Here is a 12,777-nt window from a genome sequence, read left to right on the forward strand (position 1 = left end):
TTTTTTTTTTTTTTTTTTTTTTTTTTTAATTTTTTCTTTTATTTATACCAACTGATTTGACATCCTCCCTTTCCGACTGGTTTTTCTTCTCTCCTATTTTACCTGACAACATAACAAGAATTTTCGTCCTGATTTCGATCGAGTGACAACCACGCGTGCAGTCGGATTACGTTCTTACCTCGTTTGGAAATTGTTGGGTTTTCAGTTTTAATCCTTCTTGTCGCCATCCTCCGGGTCCTTCAATGTGTGCCATTGCGCTATAGGACGCCTTGGCGATGCCAACATGTCTGACCAATGTCTGAGTTCAGTTCCGCTCGCGTTGTAACCCAATACAACTTTACCAATTGGTTCCGATGTTCCGATACGATCGTAATCTACCACCGTTACTACCAATTGCACTTTCTGCAACAGCGAAAAGCAGCCGGTTGTAACAATAATTTTTTGAAAAAACCAAAGATACGAGAAACGGAGAAATTCGAAGTCTTTTGCACCTGTATCTGTTCGAAGGGCACCTCGAATGTAAATGACTCGTTGTAATAAGGATTGAGGGTGCACTTCTTGATGGACGTCTTCTTCTTCTTCAATCGTTTACCGTTTTGCATCAGCGCAATTTTAACGTATGGATCCGAAAGACCGCCGACGTCCATCTTCTTCAGATTCTTCGCCTCGAGAATAACAACGGTTAATTTGCCAGCCGTAGGGACGTATCGAAGCGAGAAGCAGATGTCACCGAGCTTGTTGTCCTGCGATCAAAAAATAGAAAAACCCATATCAGATTTCAACGGACAAGGATGTTGGAAAGAATTAGAGTGAAAAGCGAAGAGCTGTCTCTACTGCGTGAAAAAATGATGTTTCAAGATGCTGAGAAAAGACAAAGCTCATATCTATACGCTACGAAAAAATGGAAGAGAAATTTTCATTAATCTAGCAAATCCACCCGCAAGGGACTTATATTGTTAGGGGAAGCAAAAAAGTAACGCAGAATATTCATGGGATGCTCGAACGAGAGAAGTCATTAGGCAGAACGTCCAGATTATTAAATAATTCACTCGGCCTCCGGGTATATGTGGAGATTGCCAAAATTTCCATCTGCCCGTAATTCCAGCTGCGGATTAACGTTCTCTCACTGATTAATTACATTTGTCGAGTAAAATTTTATTACGAGTCATGACGACGGAGGGTGGCTCCATCGGATTATGGCGAGGGAAAAAAAAGATGAAAAATCTGAATCAAACGAGCATGTGGTTTTTTTCTACCAACCTGACCACCCTCGCCTTCCACGCTCTGCAGTTCGCGCCATTCCTCGATCGTCTGGGCCAAGTCTATCTGGCACAAGGGGACCTTGACTTCGCCGATTTGATCGTGTTTCGAAAATCTGTCGAAATCGAAGATCGCGAACACCAGAGTTTTGTTCATTGCGTCGGCGTATGGAACACTCTGGAATAATAAAATTAGTCAAACATTGAATGGGATGTATTTGAAATTCCGACGACGAACGAGTCCAAGGTAGATTTGGACCGCGGTGACCTTGTGTCCCTTGTATCACGCATGCGGGTGCAGGAATCCGAAATACGTTAATAACGGGTCGCTCCAATTCGCAAAACTATTACGTACGAATAGCTGATCAAAGGAGGGATAATATCGTTTGTGAGCCGAATTAGCGAATCGAACGACTCACTTTAAAGGTGAAGGTTTCGTTGAACACAGGGTTGAGCGTTTTTCTGTGGACTTTGGTTTCGAACTTCTTTTTCTTGTCTGGCAGCAGATAAACTTTCACGTAGGGATCGGAAGTGCCTCCCATATCCAGGGCTGGTAACTCCTCCGCCTGGATTACCGTCACCGCCAAACTATTCGAATTGAAGTCGTACTCCAGCTGTCAAAAGTTATTCAACATCAGCAAAGTGTTTCCACGTAGCCATCGGATGTATCGGTTACACGGTCTCTCCACTTTTTCAAACATATATCGCTCGAGAGAATTCACTATTTTACGATCGATAGACGGAGTGATAAGCCCACCTTGTACTGGAGCTTTCCGAGCTTCACTTCGCTATGTTTACTCTCCGCTTCGTCCGGCTCTTCGGCATTGTCCGTCAGTTCTTCCATGTCGGGTTGAACCTGGACAAGGTTGAAGGAATCTAATGAGTATGATAAATGTCTGAGCTCTCAACACTTGACACAGACAACGACAAGTACCTTGTCCTTGTACGTGCTACCTAGTAGCTGTACCGATTTTAAGTCCACTGCGCCCTTCAATCCCTTCTTCCCGTCCTTTGAACGCCGCTTGCGACAGCATCTTCTTATGCAGCAAAAGCAAATCCCTAGGACGACCACTCCGACGGCTGCAGTTCCGGAGGTTGGAAGGAGATTGTTTTCGGAATTTCGGGTCGGAACAAAGCAACGAAACGCACATGCCAACGGACGAACAAATAATCATGCACCTTACCTATCAGTATCGCGACTATGGCCCACGGGGGCATGCCGATCTCCTTCGAGACTTCCTTCCCGAAGTTCTGTAGCTCCTCGAGGACCTTATTGGTGGCTTCCGTGGTGGCTTCATTTTTTGTTTCTAAAAGCACGGTCGTCGAGTTGAACGATTTTGAGTGGAATTGAAAAACTGGGTCGGGCCTCCGATCGAATCCACTTACCAATTTTCGATTCTTCCTGAGTGGTTGAAAACGACCTGGTGGTTGTCGAGCTACCGATGGACGGGAACGTGGAGGAAATGACCTCTTGCACTTTTCCCTCGACCGCGCTATCGGCTTCCCTTTTTATCGCCGGCATTTTCTGTAACACGTTGAAAAAAAATTCATTCAATCATTTCGTTCGCGGCGTTCGCCGGAGAAAAAAGACCTACACTGCTGCGGCTGGATAGGAATATTTCTAGATCGATTCGTACGTCATCGAATGAAGCTGTGACTACGTCAAAAAATTTATACCTATATCCACGCGGTGCACATTCGTGCAGACGAGTCCCATTTAAAAGTCTAGACTGTATTACGAACACGCATGTTGAGATGATCATTTGCACGCATTGTTAGATAAAATAAGGTCCGACACCGTTGGGAGTTACTGTCCAATTTCACCCACTTTCGCAACGAGTTTATCACAATTTTTATTATACAATATCGCGGTGTTGACGATAGAGCGATTCGCCGCCAACCCTCCACTGTTATTTACTAACGGCTAGGAGTTCCGTATACCGTCTCCTGAAGTTTTATTCAACCGTCACCGCAAAAGACCCACCTGTTTATATTTACTTTGTAGATTATAGGATTCATTTATGCGAAGGTATTATAATTGGCTTAAATTCCGCACGTATTCGATTATTCCGTTCGTCTACACGCTTGACCTCATATATGGGTTATCTCAACAAGTTGAATACATACATAGGAGAGTCGGGATAGCGAACTTCCGCGATGTAAGGAACTCCACAATTATAAAACCGATTGATGGAAGGTAGGTTTTGCCGGTATACGTTATCGAATGGTGCGTGGGCGTGCGTGCGCGCAATGCGAGCGAGAGAGACGAAAAGTGGAGCAAGCGCCAAGGTCAGAGGGGGAAAGAAAAAGAGAAATGGAAATGGGAGGAATAGGAAAGAGGAGGAGAGAAAGATGTAGAGACGCGGCGGGTGCCGTTCCACGAGTTCCCCCGGGGCTTGCGATAACTCTTCTAACTCTGTCTTCGTCCCCACCGTTTTATCCTTGCTTACCCGATGTCGCTCCTTCCCTTCACCCCTCTCTCTTTATTTCTTTCCTTCTCCTCGCCTCTCCTTCCCTTTTGCCTCCCTTATTTCAACATTCGTCGCTCTCCCGGTTTCTCCTTTCCATCGCCATGAGACCGTTACGTAACGGACATTTTTTTCTTTTGGCTCTCTTTTCGCCTTGGTTAAGGATTCGTGCCAAAACCAATAGGCGAGCAACCCAGTTGTCCAGATCCAGGTTGTCGAGGGCGCCTGGAGACCGTATAAATGGCTGATAACCTTGGAATTGCGAACTTGTAACGTAGGCGATATACAACAATTCTCCCAGCGACGTTCCCAGTGTTTTATCTGACGAATTGATCGCTCCTGTTTCAGAGATGCTTCGTTTCATGAAGCGCTTCCTTCTTCGTTTTTTTTTTTTTTTTCAAAAAACTTCAGTCCGGTTCGCTATTCTGACCTCTTGGCATAATTTCAATTCCACGTGGTAAATGTTCTACGGTATTTCCGCCGGTTTTTATACTGTATTGAATTCACGAGTTCCGAAAACTCATTATCGACTTCGAATCGAGCAGAAGAAAACCCATGAAAATAGCGCTGTCAATTATTCAGTGGTAACGAATAATTAAAAATCAAGGAACTTCTGCTGTACCGTGAAAAAACCCGGAGAATGAGATCCTCCAATAATCTTCGTAGGTGTAATGGATATAATGTGTAGAGATATTGAATTTTCTCCGTTTGAATGAAAGAGAGGCAAAATCAGCCCCTCCGGACTCAACGCCGCGCCAAATGGAATACGTTATAAGATTGCCAAGGCGTTCCCAATTCCTCAACTTCAATTACAGGCTTACAGGGAGTAAAATACTCGAACGTGCCTTCGCAGCGCGTCATCGAATGATTTTATTCCATTTCTTGATAGGTTTTAATTCCTCGGTACCTCGGTGCTCCTCCACCCCCCGACAATCGAAGGCAACGATTTCGGCATAGGGTGAAAAAACTCCCCTCCCTCCTCGTAAAATACATTTCGCGAAAAACGGTCCCGTTTATTTTTCCGTAGCGACAGTCCATCATCCGTTTCGATACTTTCCAGTGTAAAAAGCCTATTTCTTATCCCATTTTTCATCCCGTGTTACCATTTTTTTTTCAACCTCAGAGAAGGCGACCGCGCAACGTCTCGCGAGATTAAGCGAGCTGAAAGATCGCGTCTGCCGTAAGGATTTTATTTTATATATATATCAAAGCGAAACCTTGAAATTCGTGGTGCGATCGGCTGCTGATATTCGACCACTTGCGGGGTCGGCTTAAGGCGATCCCCCGAGGAAAGGCTTTTGCGCGTAGGAAACGCTACAAGATGAAATTGGAGTTATTCGCAGCGCCAAGTAGTAAAAGCCCGGCCGCGTCAGCCCGGCCGTGAGGTATACGTGTATATACCTATGTATGCGTGTGGGTGTATCGGAGCGCGGTATCAAGAGGTGGCATTTCTGCTTTCGACGTTCCTCGCGTTTTCCATCCCCTCTAATTTTCTTCCTCTATTACGAATAAGCCAATTCAAAAATGCTTTGGACATTTTTCTCCTCAACTGATTCTGACGTTCCAAATTAAACGTCGAATCTGATTCGCCAAAAGGTTGCCGTCGTTGCGTATTTCTTCCGAAAAACTCGGAGAGAATTTCTTGAGATTTCGTTACATCTGTTCGACACACTCGACGTTAATCCCGTGTGTTCTTTTGTACGTACGTACAATAATGAATGCGAAAGTCGTTTGGACGGACGATTTTTTTTCTCTCGTTACTGATTTAGATAAGACCGGCAATTGGTTAGCACGCAGTGATTGCAGCTCGCGTGTTTATATACCTACTTACAAACACACACGTTGTCGTAAATTAAATTGCTCAGACTCCCGTCTATTACTGGAATATACCGTTAATATATACCCTGTACACGATGGAATGGAATGACAACCACAGCTATTATCCTTGATAATTGATTAGCCTGGGTGGCTAGGTCTGCATAATGCCCATATAATCATGGAAGTAGTGCATGTGACCTTCGCGTTAACGTAGACGTATTTTTTCAACGGTATGAAAACATCCCAGACGAATTTATTAATAGCTATATACTCGTTTCGCAATTTGGAATCTCTGAACACCCTTAGCGAAGGCGGGCAGACATTCGTTTCGACTAATCAACGACGTGTACTGAGAAATTTATTGACGATTTTTGTGTACACAGAGGTGCAAAGTCGCTCGACAAATTCGATATTTTGAATATCGACTCGTTTTGATAAATTTTTAACGTCCATCATGCGTAACCTGCTACTGTACGTACGTACGTGTCGAACGGACGGGCTCTGAGAGGGTTCTGAATTTTTTATCGTTATAATACCCAGAAGATCTTCCGGCGGCACGAGTTACATTCTTTATTCACTCGAAATGTTAGCGTTAGTTAGAGAATCGGGGAATATATCTGACATAACTTGAAGATTGCCTCTTCAATCAAAGCCCCGCGGTATTCTCAGCTAGTCTATACACACCATGAAATTGTCAATTAATATGCAAAATACAAAACCACCGTCGTGTCTGCTTCACAAATTGAATTTACGTAAGTTCTTCAGCAGCTATATATATAAATTTATATAATTATTTATCGATCACACTCTCTTATTACTTTGTGGTTACATATTTAACGACCAGATTTCCGTAATTTATTTTAATTTTTTTTTTTTTTTTCTTCCATATCCGTCGTTGTAATACCGGTACCATACGACGGCGCTTGGTCCTCTCGTGATTACCCACTCAGAAAAATGGGCAATGATCGTCCAATCTCTTTGCCGTTCCGCAACCCCCTCCCGCGACTGAGGCCCCTCAATATTGTCTGATCAAAAAGTACAATCAAGTCTTCGTAACTTCAATCGTGACGCGCGTTTCATATTTCATCTGTTATTATCATTATTATTATTATTATTATAGAATGTTTTTCGTCTCCAGAGATCTGTGTTATCTTCGTTGAATGACGGTAAAAATTTACTCGAGACTTTTTCCCGACGGTTCATCCCCCAGGAGCCCGAGGACTTTTATCTTTGAGATTATGTAGGTCTCGTAAAATAAATTTCACGTGGTTTACGTTCAATTATGATAATTTGAAAAGAAGAAGAAGGAAAAAAAAAAAAGGAGCAAAGAATCACGACGTTATACGAGATTGAGAGAGGCGAATTTGACGTCGGTCAACCACCTGCAGCTAAAGCTCTAACCGCGTAGATATATGCCGATCCTTCGACGCTATTCTCTTTAACACGGTGCGTGTACATAGGGATTTGTTTTTGCAGATTGAAGAAGGTAGATACCGAGTCGAGCGATGAGATTCAAATATCAGAGAAGATTAACGATGATTAACTTAGTAGGATAATATTTTCTTTACCCAAAGGAAAGGTCTAGCCTCGGTTCACTTTGAACAGAAAATTATCCTCGGAGTAAACGAAGACTGAAAATTGATTGAATACCGATGTGATTTTTACGCCGGAATCCCCGATGGATATAAAAATTCACCCCGGGTGAAAATTCTCGATATTTCATCGATGTTATTGCCGATGAAGAATTCTTCCGTTCAACGAACCTATCCCAACTATAATCACGAAATAAAAATATCCACGTATCTATAGTACCTACACCGTGGTACTATAAACGTGGAATGGAGTGGAGCTTCGATTATTTGACTTCCCGGTCCCGAAACAATTCGCTCTATTTTTATGCGAATCCCGATGGTTTTTTCTATTGGAAACATCAGACGTAAAATAACATTGAGTTCACACCAGCTACGCGTGATCGAAAATCGGACGAGATTCGAATCGCCCGTATTTTACAACTTTTAGATTGCTGCAGTGCGGAGTGAATATAGCGGTGTCGATGATACGTGGGTGTAACCAACGCACACGTGTAGTATATAAAAGACTGCTATTAAAAATATTTGTAGGTTCCCCATGAATGAGGTCGATAATCGATATTAAAAATATTACAAATATACGTCAACGTGGGGCGTCTAAAATCAATAGCGGGGTCACGGTATCGGTGGTTGTGCACTGTTTGGCTATCGCGATGAGTAAATCTAAACCTGATTTTCCTATGCTCGTAGACAGCCGTTGCCGGAATTATGGGTCGCATCCGATTAAGTTACGCGGTTTCTGACGACAATTAATTTACCGATTACACAAAGCACAGAAGATCCAACGTCGCAACGACGCCGAGTCTCGACGTGAATTCCTTCATGGGATAGTAGGAATCTTAATTCCAGTCGGCGTCCTACGACAAAATTCAAGCTCTGGTTATTACGCCAGCTGCGCTAGGACTATTTAATTGACAACGAGGATCTGGAGCAGAATATTAATTTTTTTTTTTCGTGCGACAAGCCGAGCTATATCGCGATTAAAGGGTGCGAAAAGAAATTTCTATGATAATAGGTAAATTATTAACGAGCCTATGAATTTATTTTTCGAGGGATTCGCCAGCCGTATGATCAAAGTTTCGCTCGGTTAATACATTATAGGCTTGTTTACTGTCGAGGGAACTTGTGATCCGTACGCAGCGATACCCTCATAGAGATCAGCGAGGCAGTAAAATTACGAAATTTAATTCTGTCCTTTTTTTATACGACGAAATTCAGGTTAAAATGGCGCTCGCCCCTGGGGCTAACAGATTATCAAAGTCGACGGGTGATCGCGTGCGATTTGTAAGTTTCTATTATATCACATTACATTTATTCGTCAGGCACATTTTCTGGGGAACCGAAAGTTTCACTGACCAAACATTCCTGAGGTATAAAAGGAGGACGACACTTCAAAAATATAAATTTCACGAGCCACCGGAAGACCTGAACCCCGAAATTATGAGAGAGCGATCGAATCCCTTCCGCTTGGAACGTTTCAAAAATTCATCCAATCTACTCGAACCGTGAGGCTTTGCATGGAGAGGGATTTTGAAAAACGGAAAACTGACGGTGTTCAACCCTTGACATTTTTCTTCGTACAGTGCAAATTTCATGCGACACTGAAACAGATGGTATCCGTTTTCAATTACAGAAAGTGTCCTCTACCTTGAACGAAATGTCATTTCGGAGTTGTGAGGACTCCACCAGAGCTGACGCGAACTATAATACACCTCTGTATTCTGAACTACATAGGATATTTTGAATGGATTCTCAGCCCGTCGACTTTTTCGAACCTGCACAATTTCAGCACCTGGTAATTGTTGTATGACTGCGCAAATTGGGCTGCAGTGGATCGCGGAACCTTATGAATAAAACGAAAGTTTTAATGAGTACAAGTCGAACGAAATACGAATTACACCCTGAGGGAACTTCTTCCGTTTTTTGTTTATTTTAGGAACGGATGAATTTTGAATTTCTCGGGTGAATGTTAAACAATCGAACAAAACCGAGGGGATATAGAATCTTGGAAGATAACAACCCTCGGTTTCGTCGAAGATATCGTAGCGAGCTTCTTGTATATCCGACAGTAGCAGTTTATCTTTTTTGAAATCCACAAAAAGGTATACTATCTACTCACTGTGTATTGTTTTGTTTTGTATAAGTTTTTTTTTTTGTATTTTTCGGTAGTGCGTTAGCTACCTCTTAACGACGTGCAGTCCGATCACAGTTGCGGTAGAATTTTCACCGAAATTAATCCGTTTTATAAGTACATTGTTACACCCTGCGAAACACGACGGTGTAGATGTCGGAAAATCTATGCGTGATACTCTTGGGGAGGGACTTCACTGCGCCGGACCAAGAGAACCAACATGGCTGCAGCCTACGTCTGGGAAATCGATAAATACGCGCTCCGCTCTCCTCTGTCGATGAACCACCCCCTACGACCCTATAACACCTACGACAAACCCCGTGACCCGCACTCCAGCCGCACAGCCGTCGTCGTCTTCGTCTTTCGCTACTTTCAAGATTACAACCCCCTGGTAGCTCCGACGTTCCGCGCGGACCCTTCAGAGCAAAGTGCAGCACGCTGCACTACGCAAATTTCATGGAAATAGCACGCACATCCCCTCGAAGTCCTTTCCCGACTACAGTCTCCTACGTCAGCGCTATTACTTTCGCCTTTATTTCCCATTTTAGCTCATCCCCTGCTCTGAACGGCTTTCACGATGATTCCGTGTAGTTGTAACCACCGATACGATGTCGATACGACGATACAAAGCGAAAAGAAGCCCAACCGCCATGGATTGCTTATTATTGATATGAGAAAATACATGAATTAGCTCCAAGTACGATAACTATGTATTGGATGTTATCCTTCGTTCCTCGGTCAATACTATCCAGCTGATAATTAAATGATCAGATCCGATCGAGCCCTCTGCGACCATCTGAAAACATCAGCTTATGGACCTCCATCCCCTTGACGGTGACGGATAAGTTTTCAATCCGCTCAATTTTAGGACGAAGGATATCTCATGCATTATGGATGCCTTTACATACTCTTGGTGTACGTTCTGAACCTTTTTGAAGATGGCGCAGATGTGAACTGTGTGTGAGGTGGGCGCGAAGTTAGCCCATTTTATATTGATAATTCATTCAAAGCGTTTGAAAGTAAGCTTACGAACGTGGAAAATTTCTCACGTTTACCGCCTACGATTATGTGACTTGAGTTTTAAATAGGGCTGGTCGTAAAGTGGCGGTGAGAAGAACTTGACGACGAGCTTTTTATGATTATACGACTCGCTGCATTCTGTAGGATTACAAAACACGCGGATTATAATTCATGTCTCTGATTAATGCGATATGATGAAACTTTTCACCATAACGTTATACTTAATGTAAAACTGAATTATGAAGACAGAAATTTATATTTCATACGTGCTATTTAGGGACTCGACGTTTCAGTGCATCCCACTATCACGACTCCACAGTTGATGTACGGTCTTAATGCGGCAGTAAAGTTCACGCTTAGCGGTAACTATCGACCGTCTGATCGAAATACCTGACGTTTATTGGAAACTAACAAAGCGGTCGTCATTCTGAAGACTGAAACATCAGGTCACATGAAGTTGATATGATCCAACAGTCTGGACGAACATGGTACATGAGTAGTGACGAGTAAATTCGAACAGAATTCATGTTGATTCCGAGATTTTAGTAGGCCCTGCTGCACATAATATGCGTCGGTTTCGTTTTTGTATAATTTCATTGCAACGTACTAAAAATAAATAAAATCCTCAGTTTTATAATTCCAAATTGTACTACCATGAGTGGCAATAAAACTCCATCTTATGAAATAAAATTCAAAATTACTCGCTAATAAGTCGAAGACAGTAAGGAAAAAATAAGGGAGGAAAACAAGATGTATGACTACAATGAATTAAATATGTGTCTGCTGATTCTCCTCAAATAATTCTGTTCCTAAAAATGTATTGCGAAGCATTAGTCTGTTATTTAAAATTTTTGTTGAGGACGAAGAACCTGATATTCAAAACTTGGCTACGTCCACCCCCTGGTGAAAGCTCGTAATCTGCATTATCGTAGCCAGTCAACGTCGTAGCTTAAAAGCTCCGAGTCATGTTGAAAGTTCTTTCACAGATGGCATTGTACGTGTTAAAAAAACCGGGCGTCGATGTTCCGCGTGGACCAGGCGCTCGGCTAGGCATTCGCTTTGGGTGGGGGAATTAGTTGCTTGGGTGACGGGCGGTGGATCCGGGATTGTGAGTGGTCGAATGTGGAATTTCCACTGATACTGAGTTGACAAAAATTGTGTATTCCGAGTATTTATGTTCCAAATTTAACATTGTTTGAATCAGTTACCAGCAAATGAGTCGGTATGACAGCGTCGTCGCGTGTGTAATGTCTTTTATTTCATTGCGAGTCACAAGAATTAGGCAGAAATGAAGGCTCTGAGTGAAATAATTGTCATCTGTGTTGTCGTTCAGTACTTATTCGATGTCTGCACACCTCATTTGTTGATAAATGTTAGAAACCAGGTAATTGTTTCATTCAGAAATATCGGTGTTTATGCTGCGATGCAAATATTTCTTTTTCTCAACTACTATGACAGAAACACAGTGCAAAAACGGCAGTCATACAGCGTCTGATACAAAAGCACATTGCAACTGTAATGTTGACAGGATATAACCTATATTACATTATTTCAGGGTGGAGATATTCTTCTGGAGACAATATCATCAAACGTCACCGACGACACAATAAGCCTCGAATTTCAACGTTCTGATGGAACTTTGGTCACCCAGCTTATAGATTTCAGAAATGTAAGTTTTCCCTTCAAATAGTTCAGAACTCTTTCAATAGTGACTTTATTCCATCACATATTACTGTGCCTTGTCTAAGGAATGCTAATTCTGCTGATTTTATATTCTATCTGTATGATTGCATCAAATTGAATATCGCGATTCAATGAAGAGATATAGAAAATCAGAGATAAGAGTTTAATGCTATGAATCCTAAGTTGGTGTTATAATTTTTGCCGGCGATTAGCGTGTGGCTAAGATAGAACATTGGACTTAGTTTTTATCAGAGGTCACTGGCCATGATTTGTCAAGATATTTATAATAAAGCTATCAAGATAAAAAATCAAAGTCCACAGACTTTTCTGTTTTTACAACTCATTCATAGTCAAGTTTTTCTTCATATTAATTATTCGTTTATTTGACATTATTTGATTGAGATTTTTAATTCCAGGAAGTGCAGGTGATAAAAGCACTTGTCCTTGGAGAGGAAGAGCGTGGACAAAATCAGTACCAAGTGATGTGTTTTGTAAATCACTTTTATAAAATGGATTTTATATCCTCTGACGCAATGTCCAAGCTCAGACAAAAAAACCCTGGTACAATTCGCATTGCCGAAGAAGATAGGGGTCATAGCAATTACACAATGGATTTATTCCTTGATGTATCTAGATCTAATGTAATTTCAAAACATGTTGCTGCACTGTGTGGTGAAGCTGCAGACACTACCTACACAAGAAATGATGACTTGAAGCAATGGGTGCAGAGGCCTGGTAAGTCACCTATAAAAATTCATTCAGTAGATCATTTGTAATAATATTTAGGTCATGACTCTTCAACAAGCTAT

At 42.1% G+C, this 12,777-nt stretch overlaps 2 protein-coding genes across 6 annotated transcripts in view; one reads left to right on the plus strand and one right to left on the minus strand.

Moving 5' to 3' along the window:
- Positions 1-12,777, minus strand: part of LOC105686747 (synaptotagmin 1) — a 20,132-nt gene continuing 7,355 nt past the window's right edge. Inside the window, exons 1-10 of one of the 5 annotated variants that reach the window (XM_012401867.4) lie at positions 9,316-9,472; positions 2,646-2,784; positions 2,444-2,566; positions 2,194-2,339; positions 2,017-2,115; positions 1,679-1,873; positions 1,261-1,437; positions 492-743; positions 179-402; positions 1-102 (exon numbers count right to left, since the gene is read on the minus strand). In XM_012401867.4, coding sequence (XP_012257290.1) covers positions 208-402; positions 492-743; positions 1,261-1,437; positions 1,679-1,873; positions 2,017-2,115; positions 2,194-2,339; positions 2,444-2,566; positions 2,646-2,781 — 1,323 coding nt within the window. In that variant the 5' untranslated portion in view covers positions 2,782-2,784; positions 9,316-9,472 and the 3' untranslated portion in view covers positions 1-102; positions 179-207. Of the gene's footprint in view, positions 103-178; positions 403-491; positions 744-1,260; positions 1,438-1,678; positions 1,874-2,016; positions 2,116-2,193; positions 2,340-2,443; positions 2,567-2,645; positions 2,785-2,854; positions 3,038-9,253; positions 9,473-12,777 lie in introns of those variants that run through there. The other 4 variants (XM_012401858.4, XM_048650051.1, XM_048650050.1 and 1 more) reach the window with 4 other exon arrangements.
- LOC105686781 (out at first protein) overlaps positions 11,361-12,777 on the plus strand; it is a 4,099-nt gene continuing 2,682 nt past the window's right edge. The window contains exons 1-3 of the mRNA XM_012401915.4: positions 11,361-11,669; positions 11,841-11,954; positions 12,385-12,703. Coding sequence (XP_012257338.2) covers positions 11,574-11,669; positions 11,841-11,954; positions 12,385-12,703 — 529 coding nt within the window. The 5' untranslated portion in view covers positions 11,361-11,573. The remainder of the gene's footprint in view (positions 11,670-11,840; positions 11,955-12,384; positions 12,704-12,777) is intronic.

This window comes from Athalia rosae, chromosome 2 (genome assembly GCF_917208135.1).
Source record: "Athalia rosae chromosome 2, iyAthRosa1.1, whole genome shotgun sequence".
NCBI classification, from domain to species: Eukaryota; Metazoa; Arthropoda; class Insecta; order Hymenoptera; family Athaliidae; genus Athalia; species Athalia rosae.